The 27138-nt window shown below is 44.6% G+C and overlaps 1 protein-coding gene across 1 annotated transcript in view; it reads right to left on the bottom strand.

Moving 5' to 3' along the window:
- BAIAP2L1 (BAR/IMD domain containing adaptor protein 2 like 1) overlaps positions 1–27138 on the bottom strand; it is a 586052-nt gene that overhangs the window by 16946 nt on the left and 541968 nt on the right. Inside the window, exon 12 of the mRNA XM_085629004.1 lies at positions 8203–8383. Coding sequence (XP_085485130.1) covers positions 8203–8383 — 181 coding nt within the window. The remainder of the gene's footprint in view (positions 1–8202; positions 8384–27138) is intronic.

Here is a 27138-nt window from a genome sequence, read left to right as displayed (position 1 = left end):
CATGGCAGAATGCTATTGCAGAAGAGATCCACCTTGAAATGCTCTGTTTTGTTAGAGGCATACCCAGCCTTGGCCTGCTGTAGGCCACAAATAACTGCGATGACTTTCTGAAGGTTTTTGTCTTGTCTATATAGAACTTAAGACACCGTTTGAGATCCAGAGAGTGTAGCGTCCTTTCTGCTGCCGTGGTAGGGTTAGCGAAGAAGGAACGTAGGACCACCGGCTCGTTGAGGTGAAAGTCTGAAGGCACTTTCGGGATGAACTTGGGATTTGTCCTCAGCACCACCCTGTCCTGTTTGAACTGCATGAAGGGCTCCTGAATGGAGAGAGCTTGCAACTCGCTGACTCTCCTGGCAGATGTTAGAGCGAGTAACAGAGCCGTTTTCCATGAGATGTACTTGATGGAAGCTCGGTGAATGGGCTCAAAGGGGTGCTTCATGAGTTGGTTAAGGACCAAGTTTAGGTGCCATGTCGGTGGGACCCGTCGAGGTCTTGGAAAGGACCTATAAAGACCCTTAAGGAACTGTTTAATAGGTCTACTGGACCAGAGGGACGGGCCTTTGAAAGTCCTGGTAAAACGTGAAATTGCCGCCAGATGCACCTTTATGGATGCATGCGCTAATCCGGACTGTGCCAAGAGCAGGAGATATGGCAATATCTGTTCAGGCGTGATATGAAGTGGTCTCAGGCCCTTCTCCGAACACCATACGCAGAAGCGTTTCCATTTGAGAGAGTAGGTTTTTTTGGTACTGTCCGCCCTTGCTCTTGCTAGCACGTCCCTGCATTCCTGCGGGATGTTCAAATGGCAGAACTCTCTGTGCTCAGGAGCCAGGCCGATAACCTGAGCGATTGCAGGTTCGGGAATTGCACCTGCCCATTGGACATTGTCAGCAGGTTCGGGTGCTGTGTTAGACGAATCGGTGTCCTGATGGAGAGGCGATGAAGGTCCGAGAACCAGTGCTGCCTCGGCCAGTACGGGGCAATCAGGATTAGGGTACAGGGCTCCGCCTTCATCTTCCTGAGGACCCTGGGAATCATCGGGAACGGTGGAAAAGCGTACGCAAATACGCTGAACCAGCCTATGGAAAAGGCATTTCCGAGCGACTCCGGTTGGGGATGCCAGCTTGCGTAGCTTGGGCATTTGGCGTTCTCCCTGGTGGCGAACAGGTCGATTCCTGGGACCCCCCATTCCGAGAATACGTGTGTTAGTGCACTCTCGTTGAGCTCCCATTCGTGGGAGAGGGATTTCTGCCTGCTTAGGGCGTCCGCAATGGTGTTGTCCTTTCCCGGGACGTAGTCCGCCCTGAGGGTGATCCCCTGGAGAACAAGCCAGTTCCAGATCTTCTGCGATTCGCGCGATAGAGTGAGCGAACGCGTTCCTCCCTGTTTGTTTAGATAGTGCATCGTCGTGGTGTTGTCCGTTCTGACGAGCACCTGGGAGTTCTGGATGCGTGGTAAAAAGGCTTGCAGCGCTAGGTACACAGCCCTCAACTCCAGCAGATTGATATGGAGGCGTTGCTCCTGATCTGACCATTTGCCACTTACTCTGAGGTCCTGAAGGACAGCTCCCCAGCCCGCTAGAGATGCATCGGTGGTGATCCCAAGTGGCGCTGCTGGAAGCAGGAACGGCAGTCCCCTCGACAGGTTTCTGCAATCCTTCCACCACTCGAGGCTCTTGGATATTCGCGGTGTTATGCTCATAATGTCCTCGAACGAACCTGTGCTCTGAGTCCACTGGTTCGTGAGAGCTTCCTGCAATGGACGCATCCGCAGCCTGCAGTGAGGGATGAGTAGTATACAAGAAGACATCATTCCCAGGAGTGATTTGAAGGTGCGAACTCTTAGGGACTTCCTTGATGCCACCGCCGTGGCCAGCGATATGATCCTGTTCTTTCTTTCGTCTGAAGGAAATGCCCTTGCGCATTCCGTATTCAAGGTCGCCCCGAGGAAGGTGATGCTTCTTGTTGGGGACATATGTGATTTCTGAAGATTGAGAGTCAATCCTAGATGTTGGAAAAGATTGGTACAAGCGTTGGAGGATTTGGTTGCGCCTACAGCCGTGGGCGCCTTGACCAGCCAGTCGTCTAGGTAGGGGAAAACTTGGTGACCCATTTGACGTAGGAAAGCTGCAACAGGAGAAAGGCACTTGGTGAAAATCCGCGGAGCGGATTTGAGGCCAAACAGAAGGACCTTGAATTGGTAGTGCTGTCCTGCCACCTCGAAACGTAGAAACTTTCTGTGCCCCCTGAGTATCGGGATGTGATAGTAGGCATCCTGAAGATCCAAGGATGTCATGAAATCTCCTTCCTCTAGAATGCCTAGGATTTCTTGGAGCGTCACCATCCTGAACGACTGACTCTTTAGGAAAGAGTTGAGTGCCCTGAGATCTAGAATGGGCCTCCACTTCTTTTCTTTTTTGCGTATCAGAAAGAAGCGGGAGTAGAATCCTTTCTCCCTCTGAGCCGATGGAACTCGCTCGATCGCTCCTTTCCTCAACATCTCCGATATTTCCCGGAGCAGCAGCCGCAGATGCCTGTGTGGAAACCTGCGGGGAGGGGTTGCAGGCGGGATGGTGGTAAATTCTAGGGAATGGCCGAATCTGAGGAGTTGGAGCACCCAACGATCTGAGGTGATGATGCGCCAATTTTTCAGGAAATGGGGTCAATTTTCCTCCAATTTGTGAAGAAGGAGATGGTAGCTGGACTGGCTGGAGTAAGTGGTCACTGGCGTCCGCCGGTGCCCCTCTTTTGGTTCTTACCCCTAAAGTTAGATCTTCCATAAGATGATTGTCGACCCTGTTGTTGCTTTTGCTGGTACTGGGTCTTATTGAAAGGAATACGAGGACCTATTCTGGAAGGATCCTCTGTAGAAGGACTGGCCTCTAGATTTGTTGCCCCGAAAGGACTGATTCCTTGCCTGCAAGGTTCCAAGCGCTCTAGCCGTGTCCGTGTCCTTCTTAATGGCTTGGAGCGCTTCGTCAATTTTATCTCCAAATAGATGCTGTCCGTCGAAGGGCATATCCAGCACCTTCGTCTGCACTTCCTGCCGGAACGATGTCACCTTCAGCCATCCTTGGCGGCGCAGGACCGCAGCACCAGCCAGTTGACGGAAGCCCGTCATGGCCACGTCTATGGCGCAGTCGATGATCTCGGCAGCAGAGGTCTGGCCCTCGGAAAGTAGTGCCTTCACCTCCTCCTGAACCGTGCTCGGAAGTTCTGCTAAATATGGGGCTATATCCTCCCAAAGTTGGCGGTTATAACGCCCTAAAAGGGCTATGGAATTGGCCACCTTGATGGTCATTGCCGAAGTGGTCGAAAACCTTTTGCCAATTGTGTCTAATTTTCTGCCCTCCTTGTCCGGTGGTGCTGACAGAGGCGAGGAGGGATTTCGAGAATTTTTCTGGGCCGCTTGGGTCACGACCGAATCCGGTTTCGGGTGGCCGGTCAGGCAAGCTGGTGCCGTGGACGGAGCCTTATACTTCTTATCCAGGCGTGGGACAACCGCAGGAACAGAAGCCGGCGTCAGCATTAGCTTCTTTCCCTGGTCCCAGAGAAAGTCGATGATAGGGATCGATTTGGTCGTCTTCTTCGTCTGCTCCTTAAAGTCATGCAGGAAGCACTCCGTCTCCGCCGACTCCATGACCATATGGAACCGCGCCGCGGCCCGTTCAACTACCTTATGAAAACCACCAATGTCCACTGGCGGTGAATCAGCTTGGCGCGGTTGCGGGGAAGGTGGTGAGGATGCTACATACTCCTCCTCCTCATCATGGTCCGCCTGGTCTCCCTGGACCTCTCCTTCCTCCATCTCCTCAGCCTCCTCATCCGATGACTATCACCTGAGGTGGCGGTTTCTCGTGGCAGACCTGCGTAACCGGCCGTGATTGCCTTGGGGCTGTCGTTGGTTGGTTTGTAGTTGGCACTGGGACCCCTGCATCCAGCCTCGGTGGTTCCGGGAAACGTTGTTTATAGTCCCTGATAAGGAACTTGAGGTCCTGAACTATTGCCAGAGGAAGGCATACCATCGGGGTGACCTCCGTGCGAACCTGTTCCTGGACGGGGCGCTCCTGCGCGCTTGTATCTTCCTGCTCCTCGTCCGTGCTTTGACATTTGACATACAGTTCAGAAGGGGAAGTAGCCTGCTCAAAGAGCTCCTCTTCAGACTCTTCACTCTGCAGAATCTCCATAGGCAGATTGGTTTGAACCTTGCTTGGAGATGTCGTTTCCGGTGTAATCTGTGGTTTGGACAGTTTGCCAGTGGCAGATCCTTGCACAGAAACCTCCGCGGTTTTCCGTCCCATGGACGACGACGACGCTCCCGTCGACGGCTCCGTCGTCGACGGTATGGCTGTCACCAACGGTGTCCCTATCGACGATATTTTCCTCGTCGACGATGTCTTCGTCGACGATGCGGTCGTAGACGATTCAGTCGTCGACGCCTTCGTCGTCGATGCCTTCGACGTCGATGCCTTCGTCGTCGACGCCTTCGACGTCGATGCCTTCGTCGTCGACGCCTTCGACGTCGATGCCTTCGTCGTCGACGCCTTCGCCGACGATGCCTTCGTCGTCGACGCGCTCGTCATCGACATCCTCGTCATCGACTCTTCCGTCGACGGTGGGCTCCTCATCGACGAGGTCGTCGTCGACGGGACCATCTTCATCGTCGACGATGACTTAGACGACGGTTTTAACAGTATAATAGACGAGATAGGGGTACCTGCTGACGACGATGAAGGGGTCGTCGTCGTCGACGAGAGGACCGACGCCGCTGTGGATGTGGACACGGTCGTCGTCGCTGTGGAGACATGTCCTGCTGGCCTTTTGTGCGCCGAGGATGGTGTCGCAATTTTTGTGGCCGACAGAGTAGGCTTCTTGAAAGTGAGAGAGACCTTGTCAGACACTGAAGATTTTGAAGATCTTGCCTCTGAAGACTTCTTGTGTGTCTTCATAGGAGGAGCGTCTGAGGGGCCAGGAGATGTCACTCTCGGCCTCTTCAGGGAGACTTCAGAGGTTCCTGAAAAGCTCGCCTCTGAGGACACCACACTCTCTCTGTCCTTGAGCCTGTCCAACCAGATAAGCAGGCGGCCCTCCCTGTCTCTCAAGGTCTTATGTGGGAAAGACCTACAGATTTTACAGTCCTTAGGGACGTGGTCCGGATAAAGGCAATACAAGCATAGTTCATGCTTGTCGTCCACATGAAGCCTCTTCTTCCCACATGAAGAGCAAGCCCTGAAAAGGGCTTTCTTCTGTGATTCAGACCTGCCAGGAGTTGTAGATTAATTAAACACTCACTGCAGCAATAAGAGGCCTGAAGTAGTCAGCGTTGAAATCCTTGAAGAAGAAAGTCACCAAAAACGTGAACAATCTGGCTTGAAAGAGATCCTGAGGAGAACTCAGGTTGGAGACTCCCTAGCACAACGTGCGGTAGAAAATCTGAGGGACTGAGGCTCCTGCCAGGAAGGTTCTAGAGGGAGGTGACAGCTGATTGGCTGACTCTAAGAGTTTGGTCCTTTTTACATAAGGACTAGGATAGGCTGCTAAGGGGAGGCCCTTAGGCCTATTTTTTTCTCTATGTATGTCTATAGGACATTACTTTTTTATGTACCGGAGGCTCCCGTCTCGACGACGGGGAATGATTCAGGCATGTGAATCTATGAAAGACACCCCTAATACTGGATAACAGCTCATGATCTTTGGGTTCTCTAACCATGTTTATGTGCCAATAAGTAAACTTGATCTCTCTTTCATTAGGGTCGTCAACTTCTAAAAGGGTTCTGAGGAGTGTTTAGCTCCTTTTTCTTTTTTTGAGCTCTGGGTGTCCTGGGAAGGTTTATGATGTTTCCTATCTTCTCCTGAGGAACGGTCTTTAGATCTGTCCCTATTATGAGATGTGGAGGATCTCTCACTCTCCTCCTTCGAAGAAGGTTTCTGGTGCTTCATGGTTTGAGGCCACAGCAACAACTTTCCCTCTCTATCCTTGAGGGTTTTAGATGAAAAGGTGCGGAAAATGTTTCATTTTCTCACCTCATTCCTTGGGTAAAGGCAGTAAATACACTCCTTATGTGGATCATCCACATGGACTCTTTTCTTGCCACAGGTCTTACATGGACAGAAAAGGCCTTTCTTGTCAGACATGATGCCAAGATTTGTAAAAGTTGTAGAGAAACTGAGTAGCACTCAGGGCGACTCACTTCCACACAACGTGCGGTGAAAATCTGAGAGAATCTGCCTCTGCGGAGAGTGCTCTAGAGGGTGCTGGCAGCTGATTGGCTGGGTTACAACATTAGGGCCTTTTTTAAAAAGGACATGGATAGGCTACTATTGACATGGCTTAGGGCCATTATAGCCTATGACATTTTTGAAGCACTGCTTGAATATTTTACCGTTGGACTCCCATTTCGACGAAGGGGATTGATTCAGGTTTGTGAATCTATGAAAGATACCCCAATGCTGGATAAATACAAAATACTTAAAAATAACAAAGGTAATTGCTTGCTTTGCATTGACACCACCACACAAACTTTTCTGGAGTGGGAAAAGAGTGTTCATAACAACCAATTGGTGGTGTTTTTCTTCAGAATTTATTTAGACGGGTGAGCTTATGTGTATGGGGTTGTGTGCATGAACTAGTCACTAAAAGCAGTGGTGATGTGAGTATTTGTGGATGGATAAATGGGTGAGTGACTGGGTGCAAGGCTGGATGAATGGGTGAGTAAGCAGCAGTGGTAGCAGAGTGGAGAATAGATCTTGCTATTAGCAGAACTATGAACGTCCATAAACTCCATCCATTCATCCACTCATTCCAGTTTATGTTTATTTACTCTCATACTCATCCATTCATATAGGCACACTTCCATCACTGATGAATACATCCATGCAGTTATTCTTTAACCCCTTTTTGCATTCACTCATTGAACATTCTGCAAAACGATAAAGCAAACTGGGACCATAGAAATACTTTAAAAAAAAAAAGAAAAAATTTTCCGGCTTTGCCAGTGCCTGTTTTTTAATTGAATTGGAGTCACAGCCTTTTCTTGCAATGGATATGTACTTCTTGCTCCATAGGGTCTAGGCAGAACTGATGCAGGAGGGGCCTTGACCTTGATGGCATTATGGTAAATACTCAGGACTCACTGACAGATTGAACTATTTACTCTGCTGAAGTATCAACCTCGGGAGGGGAAGAAAGAGGCATTGCTGACTATTGCCTACCTACGTTTCCCTCAAAGGCTGACTACTGTTGACACACCTGCCTTCTTTCAGATTGTTCTTTGAGCTTCTAAGGCTGACTCTGCTGCTATTGTAGCTTTAAAGAAAGGGATGAATCCTTGTGATGAGAATATCTATTCCAGACTACCAGTAGTTGTCCCTATAACACAACCCGGGAGCTCCCCTTAATTGACACTAATATTTTTACTTCACTCTTGGTTACTTCCATGTGTCACGTGAGCAAAGTTCTTCTTACATTAATTCACAATTCCCACAAGGGGGAGGGGTTCTATGTTTGCTAGTGCAGGGTGCATCATGGTTGCCTGCCTACTCTGTCACTGCTGTATGCAAGTCCACCAATGCTAGTTATTAAGTTGCTGCTTTCTAAGTTCACGCACCAGCATTATTATACTTGGAGTGTTTGAGAGCCTATAGGTTCACGGTAATTATTCCGCAGATGATGAATATGGCAAAGGTCGCTTGATGGGCAAACACTAAACACTCTTTTTCATATGAATCTCAATGCAGACTGAATTCTGCCTTAAAGTCACCTTTCTGTGCAATTTGACCTAAAGCCAAGCACCAAGTAACTCATTGCTTGGTAGGTCGTTCTCATTAAATCACAATGTGCACTTATGAATTCAAAATCTGTACAGGATACTTGAAGGGCATGTGGTCAAAAGAACCATCGGGTGACATTAGTTTAGATGATTTTGTCTGAAAAGTATTTTACTTTTTGGAGAACAACACATACCCGTGGCCGATATTTTGTTCAAGGAAGGCAGTCTTTGTGATAACATATATTTTGTGGTAATTCATGTTCTTTCACTTCCCATTCATATAATACAGATTTCTAAAGCATGCCTTTCATATACAAGATCTAATCCTATGAAAGAAAGTAACTGCAATAATGAACAAGAAGCACAGTCACAAACGTTTGCACTGTATAATAATGTCAGTAGTACTATGTGTTTCCTTTCCTGGTTTAACTCACTTGAGGCAAGCTGCTAGGTAGTGGTGGGGGTGTTGCTTTGTCAATCGTCCTGTCAATAGATGCTCTTGGACTGTCAGTAGAAGCTCTTGTTGACTGCTGATCCAGGTAATCGGGTGGAGGGAGCACAACATTGCTTTTATCGGTCAGGTTTATGGTACTGACGCTTCGGATTGCTGAAGGACTAGATAGGAAACCGATAAAGATACAAAATGTTAAAATCAATTAGGTTGGTTTAGCAGTAATGCGACACCTAAATGAAAAACAAAGTGCAAAAATATTAAATAAGAAAAGATTACCAAAGCGGTTTCTTGCCCTAAAATGGCTTTCTGCTAAACCAAGCCTTGAACGGATAGCCGGAACAATGGATTCCAACCACCCTTGGTTTAAGGGGTCCCGGACAGGTGTGGGAAGTTTGCTAAAACTGCAATCACACTCTGAAGGAGGCAATGACAACACTTGCTACTTGATGGTTACCAACCACCCTTGGTTTTTAGGAGTCCCGGACAGGTGTGGGAAGCTTGCTAAAACTACGATCAGCCTCTGAAGGAGGCAATGACATGTGCTGCTTGATAGATACCAACCACCCTTGGTTTGAGGAGTCCCAGACAGGTGTGGGAAGCTTGCTACAACTGCACTCACACTCTGAAGGAGGCAATAACAACACTTGCTGCTCAAACACTCTTTACCTACTGACCTGGCTCTCGCCATATACTCCTCCCTCCAGAGAGGTGCTGAGGGAAGGGGGGAGTAGAGTGGTGCAGCCAGGAGCTTCGGAATGGAATTTACAGACAAATCGCGTGCTAAGATGGGTGGCAAAAAGAAACATGCAGTATAGGAGCAGCACACATCCATAAATGTACTGCCAGTATACCATTATTCCACTCCTCCCGATGGTTTTAGTTTGTGGGCCGCCGAGCTGGCAGCTTGTCCATTGCAAGTGTCAGGAGGGAAACCACTCTTCTACAGACAGAAGGAGCAGGCATGCTGACTGGCTGCTACAGCAAGGCTAGGGATCCCAGCCACATGGGTAAGGTCTGTAATGCAGGACCCTCCAGCCTGCACTTTATGTAGCAAGGAAGCGCAGGCTAGAGGGCCTCAAGTGCCAGTACTACTTCCAACCTCGGTAATGCTAGGGATAATTTAATGTAGTTCTAGTAATACCAGTGCTTAAAATATAGTTGTTCAAACAAGATTCTGACAAACATTGGTGATTATGTATTGCCTATTACACCTCTTTTAGCTGTATGGTTGCCAAAGGCCTTTTGTTGGCTATACCATGAACCAACAGTGGGCTTAGTGCAAAACCATTGCTTCAATTGGTTGGCTTTATTGTCACCCTTATTCCTGTGCTTCTTATTCAATGGCTCTTCTACCTCTTCTAGTGTTTGCCGCTCCAGTGGAACACATCCTCTTTACCATCCTTTTGACTGGCAGACTTGTATCCGTGCAATGCTCACTTTGAGGGAACTACTTATTTCTTTTTGTTAAAGAACTCCATTAGAGAGCATATGTTTTCAGGATCTCTCCCTTATGTACTGCTTCCTCTCCCCCCAAATCCCTGCACTGCCTTCCCCGAGTGGTGTGTTACTCCCTCACACCCAGACTTACTTTGACTGGTATCCTGCTTTTTATGCCACCCAGACAACGCTCTACGTGTTTTGCAAGAGGAATATCGTTTCCTTGGGCGGGGTTCCAGCTTATGAAGAGATGCAGGGGGAGGTGACCCCATCCAATGTGCAAAAATAATTTAGCAATTTCCCCCAATGATAAGCTTATTAGAGAGATGACCGACAAGTAGGCGTTCCCTAGGTTTTCTCACTGTCACGTTTTCAAGAAAGAAATGCTAGAAAAGTGCACAATAGACCCATGAAAAAGAGGAATGCAAGTAAAGGCATTGAATCATATTATAGAATGGCACGGGATATTAACGGCCAATAGCAAAAAATTATTTTCGGGAGGGTAAAAGGAGAGCTAAGAAGGGGAGTTATGGACTAACAGAACAATTGCAAGAAGGCAAAAGTGGGTATGGGTTCTTTAATGAATCTGTAAATGATAATGATATTCTGCTAACACAAGATCATGCATTCAATACTGTGACAAAAAGGGAAGGGCGTTAAAACCTCTACTATTCAAACCAATTTCGTAAACCACAAAATCAAACACGATTTCAGCCCTGCATGGAAGTCCAAGTTGGTGAAAAAGGCTTATCACATTATATTTTAACTACACAGTGGGTTAATAATAATAACAACACATTGATTTGTATATGGCGCTTCTGCTGCCTCTAACCACTGTAAGTATGTTACAATAATCTAATTTAATGGACCTTAAATTACATACCTCTGAAGGGTGGCTGCATTACCAGGATTATAACACACGTCGTGCGGATCGCGACATATCTCAGTGCCAAGTTTATTTTGCACTGAGCCTCCCTTCAGATGTCTTGTGAAGTGTGATAGACTTTGAAGAATCAGTATAGATGTTACATTCCAACTCCAGCCAGAAAAACCATGTCTTTTTTAGAGCCAAGCCATTGCGCTCTCTACCACGATGAGCATTGCCACAGCTATTGCGCATATGTTGAATTGTTCTGGCACATGTGGTGGACGTGCTCATTGAGAGAGGTGACCAAGATTTATTTGATTTGCCAGATGAGTACTGGTGTATGTTACTATAACCAGAAAATCTAGTCCAAGGCTAGTAAATGAATGCACAATTTACGTAATTGGGTCATGACAGGGAGTAATGTGAGAGATGAATAGGTACACGATGGACAAGGAGGAGGCATACTGAACATAATAGATTTCCCTTCTGACAAATTTCCCCCCCGTGAAAAATAAACTGTCATAATACTAGTGCTCTTTTTTAATGACATGTATTTTAATGCTGTCTCACTAGATAACCTTGACCACCAGACTATCAACTTATCTTCCTTAAGTGTGGAAACTATCACAATTGATTTTAGAGGTAATAATATATCTGATACTGTAACCATTATGGTTATCCCATAACCTGTGAGAGGATATTTTTCAATGTTTGTTGTTTTACCATGCACTTAAACAATGCAGACATTTAAAAGATATTCCCTTGCAAAAAGCATGTATGCCCTTTACAAAACAAATATGCCATTTCGAAGGGGGTTGAATACAGAAGTTGTCGTTCTGCCAGCAGATTACAGTCTCCAGAGAAAGCGCACTCTATTTAGGAACTAGGTGAAACAGCATCTGTATGTGGTGTCGGACTGAATCATCCAAAGAGCACTGGCTATTTTAATGTTAACATATTTAATAATAGGTCTAGTCTGGAAAATAGTTCCACTGGTAAAGAGGAAATAGCTCAGGTACTGATTCTCATGTCAAAAGATTGCCCTGGTAGATTGTTTGATCTTGTCATTGATGGTCCGAGTGAGCCCAATTAATTAATGCTGGCATTCTGAGCAGATACTTTTTGAAAAAGGCTTACATTTTGTTAAAAACCTAAGCTTGGAATCCTTAAAAAATGAAGACCAGTGAAGAAGGCACTCAAACATTTAGTTAAAAACTATAGCTTTATGGTTATTTGGCCAAACCGGCACAGGACGGAATTATGTATTATTCAAAGCAATTTAAAAAAAGTCATCCCTTACATATTTTGTGGTTTCAAAAGGCTCATTATACTCAAGTCCGAATGTTTTTTCACTTAATTATCATAATTATCTATTGTTAGTAATTTTAGTGTGAACTAAAGAGGTCCAAAAACTAGAGTAACTACTTCGATTATTCTCAGGTTACCTCCAAAAAGTTAAATTGATATGAGACAGGCAACTGAAGAATTCTTTAAGTAGAATTTTGAAAAAACTCCTTGAAGAATCTTTAGTTATGATAGTAGGGAAATAGTTTTACTAAAAGTAATATAGGGAACTAAAGCAAATACAGTGTTGGAAGAAAAAGTGCACTGATGTAGTAAACCACACATAGTAACTGCAGGATCAAAATAGTCACAACTAGGTCTCATTATGGTTTAAAATGGATACATTCATTAAAGGAAACTATAATTTACATATATAAGAGCTCTGGGGAATAATGAATGGTGTGGAAAAAGACGAGACTGGCTCTGGTACTACTGGTATGAAAAAAGAGAAAATAGGATCAGCATCATAAAGTATCCCCAAACATAACAAATATTTAATGATTCGGAAAAGACTGCTAAATTATTCTTTTGGCATAATAATAAATTATACCCAGAAAACATGACCAAAAATAACTTGACAGGAGACTGATGCAAGTTAAGAATTCTTTTGCTAAATCACACTTGTGAAAAATACTTGGAGAGATAAAGCTAGGGTGGCAATGTATCAAATGCAAACAACATGTTGGGAGAAGAGCGCATTACAATCTTGGGGCCTGATTCCCAAAGAGCCTCTGCACTTATGGAAGAGGCCCCGCAGTCTCGCAGGAATCTCTGCACTCGGGCGATATCTCCGCAATGAGAATTGTCATTGTGGAGATTTAGCCCCAAGTATGGAGACTCCCCAATGACTGCGGGGCCTCAGCCATGAATGCAGAGGCCCTTTATGTATCAGGCCCAAAGTTTATACGAATCTGAAGGCAAAACGATACCTTAGTTATTGACAAGGACTAATCATAAAAAAGAAACGTGGAATTTCCTAAAACTCCAGGCATGGGGTGACAATAGTCTGAAGCCCAGGAAGCCAAAATCAATGTGGTTCATAAACACAGATTGTGAAACACTGGTCAAAATAATAGCTACTTGCTTGGTACAACTTATTTACTTGTCCTTACACGAAAGTCAAATTGGGTTCCTACCATTCAATCTATGTTAAACAACAGCAAATCTATCACTAAGACTATTCATTAGGCTCAAATGGAAAAAAGTTCAGGTGTAATACAGTAACTATCCAAACAACAGAAATGCAGGATTAGATTTAAAACTACGTAAAGTATGACATTTTCATCCCAGCTCAACAAGGGGATCACCTCGCTTTATTGTAAATCAGAGGATGAAACTTTGCCTGTTGTGGCGGGGGATATCAAGAGCACCCAAATTTCATGCAAAGAAGTTAAATGTCGTCTATCCTGCGAGTTATTTATCGAGTCTTCTTTGAATAAACTTACCTCTGCAACTGAAATTTAAAACATAGTCAAATAAGGAAAGGTTACTTACATGTGACATGAGTGCTTCTTATGGGAAATCTACATTGAAGTCAAGAGAATTGAAGAGCTCTGTTCGCACAAAGAAACCCTGACCATATTTCTTTTGAATATATATATATATATATATATATATATATATATTCACTGAAAAAACCATAGGTTTCACACATGTTATAGTTAGTGGAAATTTTACTGATAAAAAACCAATGAAATTGCCCCGTTATAGTTAGCGCAGGCAACTATAACTCACGCGACCACAATCCTCTGCTGATGCTAATACTGTATTTAGACACTTATTTGCCCATGTCTTCTTCCATACATTTTTAGCTATACATATATTACAAATATTTTTTTTTCATAAAGACACATATGTCATCAGCAGAGGATTGCGGTCGCGTGAGTTATAGTTGCCTGCGCTAACTATAACGGGGCAATTTCATTGGTTTTTTATCAGTAAAATTTCCACTAACTATAACATGTGTGAAACCTATGGTTTTTTCAGTGAATTTGCAAGGTTTTTTAAATGCTAATTCCTAACTATAACGTGTGTGAAACCTATGGTTTTTTCAGTGAATTAGTACGGTTTTTTAAATGCTAAGTTTTTTTCCCTTATAATAAGCCCTGTACATTTGGTGGCCTACGGCCACCAAAAGCACAGGGGGTGGGGTAAGTGTGGATAGTGTTTTTTTCCATTGTAATAAGCCCAGCACATTTGGTGGCCTTCGGCCACCAAAAGCACAGGGGGTGGGGTAAGTGTGGATAGTGTTTTTTTTATTTTTATTTTTTTACCGTACGCTTACCGTAAGCGTACGGTAAGCGTACCCCGCGAAATTGCCGAAAAAAAAATAAAACCGTTTTTGCACTTGGGGGATGTTTGGGGACTCCCTCAACATGACTATGTGGGAGGGAGTTGTCAAAACAGCCCCTTTACATGTTTTTGGGCTTCCGATTTTAAAAATCTCTCTCAGTGCGAGAGACAAAATGGCGGCCGCCGCTTCCTGGTTTCGGCCGATTCGAATGTTTACTAAGATCTAAGAGCCAATCAGAATCGCGCTCGCGCACGCCACCGTACGCTTACCGTAAGCGTACGGTAAGCGTACCGTAAGCTGGCTCAGATATATATATTGATTTAAAGGCTATTTTCTCAGAATCTACTGAACAGATTTACACCAAACCTACAAAAGGCACTTCCTTGACCTAGGGACTACCTCTCTGCCAAATTTTGAGTAATTCTGTTCAGCCATTCGGGCTGTAGCTCGTTCTAAAGGTCCTATGGAAAAATGCATGGGAAAAACGCGTTTTGGGACCCCCCTTTTATCTCAGCCCCCGCTTGACGAATCCCCCCGAGACTTTCAGGGTAGGAGCGGAGCGTAGCGCCCCACCTATTTTGAGAAATTCGCGAGGATTCGTCGACCGGCGCCAAAGTTATTCAAAATAGAATGTTGAGGTTTTCCTATGGAAACGTGGTCCTAACTATAACTACCTACTGGCTATCGCCAGTAGGTAATATATATATATATATATATATATATATATATATATATATATATATATATATATATATATATATATATATATATATATATTCACTTAAAAAACCATAGGTTTCACACATGTTATAGTTAGCTGGACATTTCACTCGTGAAAAACCATTGAAATTCCCCCGTTATAGTTAGTGCAGGCAAATATAACTCACGCGACCGCAATCCTCTGCTGATGACGTCAGATATTACATCACTGTATTTAGACACTTATTTACCCATGTCTTCTTCCATTAATTTTTAGCTATACATATATTACAAATATTTTTTTTTCAGAAAGACACATATGTCATCAGTGATGTAATATCTGACGTCATCAGCAGAGGATTGCGGTCGGTTTTTCACGAGTGAAATGTCCAGCTAACTATAACATGTGTGAAACCTATGGTTTTTTAAGTTAATTTGCAAGGTTTTTTAAATGCTAATTCCTAACTATAACGTGTGTGAAACCTATGGTTTTTTCAGTGAATTTGTACGGTTTTTTAAATGCTAAGTTATGGGGTTTTTTTTAAGGTTTTTCACCGTGCGCGTACCGTACGCGCACGTTACGCAGTTCGTGGAATTTTTCCGTTTCTACCGTACGCGCACGCTACGCGTACTCAGCGATTTTTCGCAAAAAAATTAAAGGAAATTTTGGCCCTTGGGGGTCCTTCTGGGACCCCCTGACAAAGGCTAGGGGGTCAGGAACTGTCCACCCTGCCCCCTTTTCACGTTCTCCACCTTTGTTTTTCACCCCCTCAGACTGCGAGAGACAAAATGGCGGCCGACACTTCCTGGTTTCGACCGATTTAAACGTTTACTAAGATCTAACAACCAATCAGAATCGCGCTCGCGCACGGCAGCGTGCGCGTACGGTAAGTTTTACCGTACGCGCACTGAGCGCGCCTATAGATATATATATGCTTTTAAATGTTATTTTCTCAGGAAATACTGAACAGATTTACACCAGACCTGCAAAAGGCACATCCCTGACCTGAGGACTACCTCTCTGCCAAATTTCAAGTAATTCTGTTCAGCCGTTCGGGCTGTAGCTTGGACTAAAGGTCCTATGGAAAAATGCATGGGGAAAGCGCGTTTTGGGACCCCTCTTTTTCTCAGCCCCCGCTTGACAAATCCCCCCAAGACTTTCAGGGAAGGAGCGGAGCGCCCCACCTATTTTGAAAATTTTGCGAGGATTCGTCAATCGGCGCCAAAGTTATTCCAAATAGAATGTTGCGGATTTCCTATGGAAACACGATCCTAACTATAACTATCTACTGGCGATCGCCAGTAGATAATATATATATATATAAAATATTTTAGACAGGCCATTATTAAAATAAAATATAGAGCTGGTCTTCTATCTGCATTCTATATTGTCCATGTTTCTATCAATGACTAAGAAAACTATTTCACAACACTTTTTAAAGTAAAACAATGGAGATTCCCCTAAGAGAGATCTGGGATTACAGGTAAGAAACCATGCCTTCTCTCTTAGGGAATCTCCATTGATAGTCATAAGCACTGAAGATAGTAGCAAGCCAATACCCACCAAGAGTGATGGAAAAGGCAGAGGAATGACTAAACAAACAAATTAAGCAAATCTATTTCTAAGGGAGGCCTATCCTACATGAGCAGCTGTTCTAGCATCCAAGTCCAAACAACAGTGTTTGGTGAACATGTAAACAGATCGCCTTGTAGCTGCTTTGCAAATTTCAGCTATAGGGACATTTCTCATCAAGGCAGTAGCAGCTTTGCTACTAGTAGAATGAGCTTTAGTTCTAGCTGATAAAGTCTTGGTGGCTTTTTGGTAGCATAAACGGATGCAAGACACTATCCAGCAGGAGATGGATAGCTTGGAAGTAGCTAGACCTGTAGGGACCAGACCGTTACTTACAAATAATTGGTCCTATCTGCGCAAGTTGCATGTTTTGTCTAGATAAAACTTTACGACTTACCTCACATCAAGGGAATGGAGAGTTCTTCCAGCCGTAGTGGAAGGATGCCTAAAAAGATTGATAAATAAATCGTCTAATTGACGTGAAAATCCAAAATGACCTTCGGAAGAAATTCCGGGTGTGTCCTCATCACTTCCTTATTCGAGTGGAAACCGGACCCAACGCCTGGATTTGCTAACCCTACGCACTGATGTGATCGCTACGAGGAAAGCAGTTTTCTATGAAAGATGTTGCAAGGACGATTTGGGAATGGGTTCAAAAGGATCCTGCATGAGATGTGAGAGAACTATGTTGAGCACCCAGGGAGGAGAAGGGCCGCAATGGGAGGGAAAACATTTTTCAACCCTTCTAAAAAGTCTTTGATAACAAGGATTTTGAAAGAAGGATATTTTCTGTAGGCAGCAAGAGCTACCAAATGAAACTTTATGGAAGAGAATTGAAGACCAGATTTGGCCAAATAGAGTAAGTGTGGAAGAATTACATCTTCCGGGCAGGTTGTTGGGTCCACGTTCTTGTTAGAACACCAAATGCAAAATCTCTTCCATTTGAAGGAATAGGCTGAATGAGTTGACAGCCGTTTAGCCTTCTTGAGAGTGTTCATACAGTTTTTCGGTCTGTTTCAAGTGTCCATACTGATCTAGCTCAGGAGCGATGCCGCCAAAGTCAAGGAGGAGCAACTGGGTTGAACCATCTGGCCTCCGAATTTTATTAGAAAATCCAGTCTGCATGGGAGCTTTAGATGAACAAGTTACTTACCTTCGGTAATGCTTTTTCTGGTGGATACAATATCTGCCTGTGTATTCCTCACTTTTTGAATACCCCCGGAGCCAGCATTCCATGGGAAAATTCTTTCCTAGCTCTCTCACGTTGACGAGGACACCACAATGGAACGGCTCCACTCGCGGCACCGAATGACGTCATCGAAGCCACAAAAGGACTTCCCCGGCGTGCTGACGTCAGTTCCATCCATTTTTTCCGTGCCACCGAGGAAAACGGGCGGACTGACACATTTTCAAATGCAAACATAGTATACCAAATATATACATGTATATAAATTCACAAATGCATAATCAATAAAGGTATAGAGATATAGCAATAGAATAAGCAATTCTAATTATCTAAATACAAATATGATTAAGAAATATTAAATAAAATAATTTTTTGGTAGAAACAGGTGGACAACGGAGAGGCGGGTGGGAGCGTGGGGAATCCACAGGCAGATATTGTATCCAGAAAAAGCGTTACCGAAGGTAAGTAACATGTTCTTCTGATGGATACTTCTGCCTGCGGATTCCTCACCTTTTGAATAGATTCCCAAAGCTGTATCTCTCCCGGAGGAGGCTGTCCACCTGACTAGACTAAAACATCCTGCAATACAGAGCGAGCAAAATGGCCATCCCTCCTAACCTCAGAGTCCAAGCAGTAATGCTTTGCAAAGGTGTGGAGGGAGGCCCTAGTGGAGAATCTAGAACTGCTTTCCTGATGTACCAACGGTGGCGGGAGGGGAGGTAGAGGAAGAGGAGGAGGTCTGTGGTCGATTTGCACCCTGAGGCCTCTCTTATTCTTCCCTCTGTATGATTTGTACAAGGGATTCTGCTGTTGTTGGCCCTGCTGAAATTGTTGGCGGCCACGAAAGGAAGCAGATCTCCCAAAGCCCCGATATCTTTTGTACCCATAACCTCAAGACTGCACCTGGAGGCCTAAAGATCTTGCGGTAGCTCTACTGTCCTTGAAACGTTCCAAAGCTGAATCTGCCTTTGAACCATAGAGCCTTGACCCATCAAAGGGCAAATCCAACAAAGTCGCCTGTACATCAGTCGAAAAACCAGAAGACTTGAGCCGTGCCTGTCTCCTTGAAGCCACAGAAGACCCCATAACACGAGCCAGAGTCACCAGTGTACATGCCTGACTGAATTACTTGACATGCTGCGGCCTGCGAATCCGAAAGGACTTCCAAGAAGTTGGCAGATCTTCCTCAGGCAACTTAGGAGCCAATTGAACAACAGAGTCCATCAATGCATGAATATATCGTCCAAGAAGGCAAGTTGCATTAGTTGATTTTAAAGCCATACTAGCAGAAGAAAACACCTTCACAGCTTGCTCCATCTTTGAGTCTCTATCACCCAAAATGGTAGGAAAAGCACTAGAAGATTGTTTTGAGCAAGAAGCTTGGACAACTAGACTCTTCGGTGTCGGATGCGATGACAAAAAAGAAGGATCACCAGGGGCAGGCTTGTACCTTCTCGAGATAGAACGAAATACAGCCGGAGCAGACAAAGGCTTCTGCCACACCTCCGGAATTGGATCTGTTAAGGCATCTGTGAAGGAAAGTAGAGGCTCAGAAGTTGACGAAGAAGTATTTAAAACTTCTGTCAGTATATTGGACTTTATATCCGCAGAGGGAAGTTTAAGGCCCAATAAATCAGCCGCCTTCTTTATGACAACATGGTAAGGTTGAACATCCTGCACAACACATCCACTTGCAGAAGGTAAGTAATACTCAGGGGAAGTATCTAGGTCACTAGCTTCCTGAAGGCCTTCAAACTCATCCACAGAGTCCACAATTTCTCCTTCCTCCTGATCTTGCAAATACTCCTCCTCCTCAAGCAATCTCTGAGCCTCTCTTCTGGAGCGTTGCTTAGGCAACGGCATCGGTGGAGCCACATGCGGCGCCAGAGAAGACACCAGCGGCGTCGATGGAGGAGCCTCGACATCGAACCTCGACATCGATCGAATTCGAGGTGGAGCCGACTCCGCAGCTGAAGGAGTCCGGGGAGCCGGAGTGGCCGATCTTGGCACCGGGAAATGCCAAACCGGAGTCGAGGGCATGAAAGGTGCCCGGGGATAGAACTGAGGCACACCCAGGTTGAAAGCCAAAGGATCCACGGGGCCTGAAGGCACGCCGGATGGAGTCGAGGCTCTTGTAAATAAACCAAACATCGCATTGAGAAAATGCGAAGAGTCTGCTCCAGGAGCAGGAAAAGGAGGATATGTATCTGTACCTTCCTGTAGGGGAGCCACCTGAGGTCGCACTGGAGCCTGCGGAGCCAGGGACGGTGCCCGCACAGGTGAAGCCACACAGCCTGGAGAGGACCCTCCCAGCGCCTGTGACGTCGCTGGAGCTGGTGATTCTTCATGAAGCGAAGAAGCCTCTGAAATCGGTGACGCCGCAGCCGGAGATGGTACTGGCGTCGCTTGAGGAGAAGGAGTTGGAGAGATTAAGTCCCTTCTCCGAGGTCTCTCAGCCGGAGTCGGCGACCTCGATCTCGACCTCGAGACCCTGGCCTTCGAAGAACGATGACGAGAGGTATGTCTTCACTTGGATTTTTTGTGCTTCTTCGACCTCGAAGTGTGAGAAGACGAAGACTACGCCCTCTTCCTACCTCTTTTTTCCTTCGTGGCTTTCGCCATAAACAACTTGGCTTCACGTTCTTGGATAGCCTTCAGATTGATTTTCCTGCAGCTCCTGCATACCTCAATGTCGTGGTCCGAGGATAAACACCGCAGGTAGTCATCATGTGGATCTGTGATAGACATGTGCCCGCCACACTCTCTGCAGGGTTTGAATCCGGTCTTCCTAGAAGTAGCCATTCTGACAAACTACGAGATATAATGTTTTCCCACTATGAAAATGGAGAGCCCTGAAATAAAACGTTAAGCGCCGACGGCGCGGAAAAAAGGGAACGGACGAGGTCCTTTTGTGGCTCCGATGACGTCATTCGGTGCCGTGAGCGGAGCTGTTCCATTGTGACGTCCTCGTCGACGTGGGAGAGCTAGGAAAGAATTTTCCCGTGGAATGCTGGCGCAGGGGGTATTCAAAAGGTGAGGAATCCACAGGCAGAAGTATCCATCAGAAATTAATGTTCTGACTGGGGAAGAAGTTCCATGAACCACCATTAACGTGGCCACTCCATAGCAATCAAGATCATTCTGGTCTCGAGTAGGCTAGCTTGATGAGGATCAACGGGATCAGGGAGATTGACGAAAAGGCGTAGAGAAACTGGCCGGACCACTCGATCCATAGGGCATTCCTCAGAGTCCCTGGTTGGAAGAGCCTCCAGGCTAAGCCTGGGTATTGTTTTGTTTTCTGCGTTGGCGAACAAGCTGACGATGTTTTGTACGACGTTGTTGTGAAGGGCTCATTCGTGGTTTTCTTGCAGAACTCTGATCAGGAAATCTACTTGAACATTTTACACACCTGGGAAATGTCTCGCCGTGATCTGTAGGTTTCTGGCTATCAGCCATTTCTGTCTGGGCTTCGTGGGATAAAGCTCTAGACCTCGTTCCCCCCTGCTTGTTGAGGTAGTACATGGTTGTTGTATTGTCTGCCTGAACAAGCCGGGATTGGGTCTTGAATGATGGGCGAAAAGCTTTCAGTGCCAGGTGAACTGCATGGAGCTTGAGGAGATTTATGTGAAAAGTCATCTCTCTTGGAGACCATGTTCCTTGGATTTGGAGATTAATACATGTTGCTCTCCATCCTAGTATAGAAGCATCTGTCGCTATGGTCCAGTAGGGAATAACTTGATGAAACGGCATCCATTGAAGCAGGTTAGTCGCAGACCACCACCATTTCAGACTCTGTGTTGCAATGGGGGGAAAGGAAGATCCTGTCCTCCCAATTGCCAGTAAGTTGGTCTCACTGATCCTCGAGACATTCCTGAAGAGGACGCATTTGGAGTTGGGCATTAGGAGTCAGAAAGATACAAGAGGCCATCATGTTGAGGAGAGTTAACACTGTTCTCACTGTGGGGTGAGAGAATTTCATGAAAGAGTGACACTTCAGATGGATTGTAATAGTCTCTCCTCCAAAGGGGACACTCTTGCCTGAATGGAGTGACTGAACAGGAGTAGACGTTGACTTGCTGTGATTGATATTTAGCCCTAGTTTTTGAAGGACATCGCAAGTCCACTGTTAATAAAGCTGGTCTTCTTGAAAAGCCAAGGCCTTGATGAACTAATCGTGTAGGTAGAGGTAGACAAAGACTCAATGTTTCCTGCCTACTACTGCCATGCACTTCGAGAAAGTTATAGGGGCTGACTTGAGGCCAAATGGAAGTACTCAGTACTGATAATGATCTTGTCCCACAATGAACCTCAAGAACTTCCGATGCTTCTTGGCTATTGGTACATGAAAATACACATGTTGAAGGTCTATACAGCATAGCCAGGCTCCCCGGTGCAACAGGGGATAGATCTGATGCGGTGCCAGCATCAAAAACTTTCCACATTGAATCCTATTGTAGGCCAACTTCAAGTCAAGAATTGGTTTGAACTACTTTCTGGGGCCTTTTTTCTTCACCGAAAAGTATCTGGAGTAAGTGACTGTTCCTTTTTGTTTGGGTGGAATGGTCTCCACCACATATTTCTGCAGAAGGATGTTGACTTCCGATCGTAGCATCTGCAGTTGGTGATTGGACGGTTTTGGTGGAATATTCGGTAGAGGACATGTGAACCTGAGACAATACATCTACATGCTCCCCAAAATTCATAAAAATGCCACTAAACCACCGTTCAGACCAATTGTTTCCACCATCAACTCATTCCATGAACCAGTTGGGAGATATTTGGACAAACACCTACAGGCATCAGTTCAAACCATGACTACATACATAAAGGACACCACCGATTTTCTTAACATCTTAGAATCGATCCGAAATTTGATTACACCAGACACCATTCTTTGTACGATAGATGTTAAATCTCTTTACACCTCAATACCGCATGACAAAGGCATTGAAGCTATTGAATCCTTTCTGATAAACACAGATAAACCCAATAACCTCAAATTGTTTTTGATGGAACTTATTCATTTCACACTTTACCACAGCTACTTTGAATGGTCAGGAACATTTTACATCCAATTCCCTGGTCCTTCTATGGGCAAATGTGCCGCTCCAATATATGCGAACCTTTACATGCACCGATTCGAATTGGACAACATTCTAACTAATCAAGATTGGGTTGAAAATTTGATCCTTTATAAAAGGTATATTGATGACATTTTCATTTTATGGAAAGGCTCAACAAATCTCCTTGAATCTCTTATCAGAACTCTCAATACAGTAGACCAACGTATTGAATTCACCCATTCCAAAGTAAGGAGTCTATAACATTTCTGGACACTCTCATAACAATCAACCAAGGAAACTTAATTACACAAGTATACACCAAACCCACTGATCGCAATAATCTATTACATTTCCACAGTTTCCATCAACCATCACTCAAGAATCATCTTCCATACTCTCAACTATTAAGATTGAAAAGGATTTCAAGCACCAAGGACCTTTATGAATCCAGCAAATTAACATGCATCTCAAAATTCCAACAACGGAAGTACCCCAGTGAGGTACTTGAGAACGTCATTTCCAAGGCAGATAAACCCACACGACAAATGTTGCTCCAACCCAAACCGTTGAAAACGCCAGAAGAAAGAACGGCATTTGTGTCCAAATTTTCTACACAAACCTTTTTCATTAAGAAAATCATCCTCAGATATTGGCCAATGCTAAGTACTGAAGCGGACTTCAAAAATATTTTTGAGTTACCACCTAGATTCGCTTACCAAAGATCACAGAATTTCAAGCAAATCTTATCTAAAACCAGAGACCTTTCTACATGCACCTACAAGGGGACTTTACTTTGTTTAAATTGTGGGAATTGCAATTCGATCATCAAGGGTACCATGATTCAACATCCATTACATGGTTATCCGATTAAACTAAAGGTAACAGCCACATGTAACACTCAGAATGTAATCTACATGTTAAAATGCCCATGTGGCTTGGTCTATGTGGGTAAAACAGAAAGGAAAATGCGCATAAGAATCAATGAACATAAAAGTAACATTCAAACACGACAGGCGAAGTCTCCAATTGCCAATCATTTTCACGACAATCACCATAACATCTGTCAATTACATTTTCTATTTCTAGAACAAATCCCCTTTCTTAGGGGACGGGACAACAACAAATATTTGTTGGAAAGAGAAATCTTTTGGATACACAAACTGAACTCTACCCATCCAAAAGGTCTGAATGAACGTTATGACCTGGGCTGTTTTTTGTAAATGAGTCTCCCACCAGTGAAATTATTTAATTCAGCAAGAACTTGCCCTTTTTGGGAACCTAATCTCCTTGAACCACCGATATTGCGAACTCATCATACAATTGTTTAATTGTTCAATCGTTTGTGCACATTCATTTTCATTTATTGATCCACGTTTCATCTTTATGTTTGCAAAATACCAGGACCCCCTGAATATTCATGACACTCCGCCTGAGTGTTCTTGTTCTTTTATCCCTTTTCACCTTTTATTACGATTTTCTAATTGAATGAACAATTTGATACGTCTATTACAGAGATACATTGATATGCACTTGAAATTATTGTCTCCATCGACATGGCACCCCTTTGCCGATGTTTATACATACACGATTGGGTTGGCTTTTTTACATTGAGTTCATGACTACACTTTGTTGACTTTCACTAGTCTGTTTTCTTTTCACCCCTTTAACTGCCTTGTGAACCACGAGTCTATCTTCTATGTAGTTCTCGTCTATCTACCTTCTAATACACTCGCGAGTTTCATTGTCACATGACCGCTACTCGTCGAACTTACACACTCGGAGTGTTTTGAAGCGTACCACGCACTGCGAAGTTATTTGAATCTTTATGCCTAACAGTAAGTTTATTTTTTTACAATCACAAGTGTATTTTTTCAATCACAAGTTTTTTGTTTGGTTTTCACGTCGTTAACCTCACGCATCTCTCACCAGCCTTGATTTTATTTTAACAACCATGGATAACTATTCACGACTCCTCAAGTCGGTAACACTCGGTTTTCCTTTCCTTTTTTTATAAAAAACATTCGGGTTAAGACTTCCATGCACGTTCTGTTCCTGGTTCTTTCATGGGATACACCGCGACTTTCACGAAATGCGCGACTTTCATGCTATGAGCAACGTATCAATCACTCACTATCGAGTTCACCGAGCAGAAGTTAAACCATCTTTTCCTTTTTTTCTCTTTACGTATTGATTCACCCTGGATTCACATCTCGAGACCTCTTTGCTCAGCTTTGTGCCACTTATATGCTTTAAATCAGTTGCATTGTTTTAGTTTAAAGATTTAAACTGACTCCTGGCTTTATCCTTACAGAGTGCCGCCCCTGATGAAGGGCTCAATAGCCCGAAATGCATTGGGCAATTGTTATATTGGGCAAATGTTACACTGAGCAAGTAGAATGCTTATAATTCTACAGCATCATTCGAAGAAAATGGTTTAATAAATTGAATGACCTCAGAATAAGCTGTGTTTAATCTACTTCATTGAAAAGGACAAACCATTTTTTATTCAGAGGGCAACACGAGTGACACTTTCCTACTCAGGAGCGTGCTGACTCACCCGAACCTGAGACAATACCCATTCTGAACAATATTTAGTACACAGGTAAAGAGGGGGAAGGAACGATTCATGGCTTGGAGACTGCTGAAGGCTTCCCTCCTTGAGCAGACTGTTGGGTGGTTCTCACTCTAGGCTGTCTTTGCTGTTGTTGCCATTGGGATTGCTGGCAACCTTAGTACCAGTGAGCGGTTGGAAGGGCACGAAACTGATGGATGTGGAAATTAATCCCAGCACTGATTTGCAGGTGCTGACTGGGACTGTTTCTTGGAAAATAAGTTCATCATCAATGGTTGAAGGTTTGCAACTCGCTCTGCTGAGGAAAATGCTTTTCTGAGGTGTATGTCTTGGATCGCTTCTAGAAACTGAAGCTTTGCTGCAGGACAGATGGAAAACATTTGTACATTCAGTGTTAGGCCCGACTGATGGAAGGAGTTGGGACAAGAGGCTGTGGAAGGATGGCATCTTCATCTGATGATGACTTGACAACCTAGTTGTAAAAGTATGTTTTTTTCTTTTGTCCTTGAGTGCCATAAAGAGGTGGCACCGGTGGCCACGCACTTCATGAATATGCAGGAAACTGACTTTAGTGTAAAAGAAGTGCTTTCAATCGGTAGTGCTGCCCTGCCAAATGGAAACGGAGATATTGCCTGTGATTTGGGTATTTTGGGACATGGAAATAAGCGTCCGGATGATCCAGGGAACAACTACCCTTCCTTGAAGCACCAGAAGGACTTCCTGCATAGTGACCTTCCAGAAGGATTGCTTCTTAATAAACCTGCTCAATTCTCAAATACCTAGGACTGGTCTTCTTTGCTCTGCAGCCCAGAAAAAACTAGGAATAGAAACCCAGTTTACTATTTTGATGATTTATCCTTTGAGAAAGAGGAGAAAAACTTTCTGTTACAGTTCTCGCAAATTTATCTGGTACTCCATCTTGGGTGTAAGACAGAGGGTTTTCTAGAAATTCCAGGGTGTGCTCAGATGGATTAGTTACTTACCTGTAATCCTAGTTCTCTTCCAGGGGTATCCTCATCAAAGTCATAAGCACTAGAATATTCCCTCCCATGCGCGGGACCCTGGAAACATACTCATATATGTGACAAACATATATGTCTCTGTGTGTCCGTGTGTGTCCGTCCGTGTCCGTCCGTGTCCGTCCGTGTGTGTCCATCCGTCCGTGTCCGTCCGTGTGTGTCCGTGTGTGTGTGTGTCCGTCCGTGTGTGTCCGTGTGTGTGTCTGTGTGTGTCTGTGTGTGTCCGTGTGTGTCTGTGTGTGTCCGTGTGTGTCCGTGTGTGTGTGTGTGTCCGTGTGTGTCCGTGTGTGTCCGTGTGTGTCCGTGTGTGTCTGTGTGTGTCTGTGTGTGTCTGTGTGTGTCTGTGTGTGTCTGTGTGTGTCCGTGTGTGTCAGTAGATAGTTATAGTTAGGACCGTGTTTCCATAGGAAATCCGCAACATTCTATTTGGAATAACTTTGGCGCCGATTGACGAATCCTCGCGAAATTTTCAAAATAGGTGGGGCGCTCCGCTCCGCTTCTTTCCTGAAAGTCTCGGGGGGATTCGTCAAGCGGGGCTGAGAAAAAGGGGGGGGTCCCAAAACGCGTTTTCCCTATGCATTTTTCCATAGGACCTTTAGTCCAAGCTACAGCCCAAACCGCTGAACAGAATTACTTGAAATTTGGCAGAGAGGTAGTCCTCAGGTCAGGGATGTGCCTTTTGCAGGTCTGGTGTAAATCTGTTCAGTATTTCCTGAGAAAATAGCATTTAAAAGCATATATATATCTATAAGCGCGCTCTGTGCGCGTACGGTACGCGCACGGTGAAAAACCTTAAAAAAAATTAAAAAATAAATACATAACTTAGCATTTAAAAAACCTTGCAAATTCACTTAAAAAACCA

This window comes from Triturus cristatus, chromosome 10 (assembly GCF_964204655.1).
Source record: "Triturus cristatus chromosome 10, aTriCri1.1, whole genome shotgun sequence".
Classification (NCBI taxonomy): domain Eukaryota; kingdom Metazoa; phylum Chordata; class Amphibia; order Caudata; family Salamandridae; genus Triturus; species Triturus cristatus.
The sequence above is the reverse complement of the archived record's forward strand: the minus strand, read 5'-3'. Positions and strand labels throughout refer to the sequence as shown.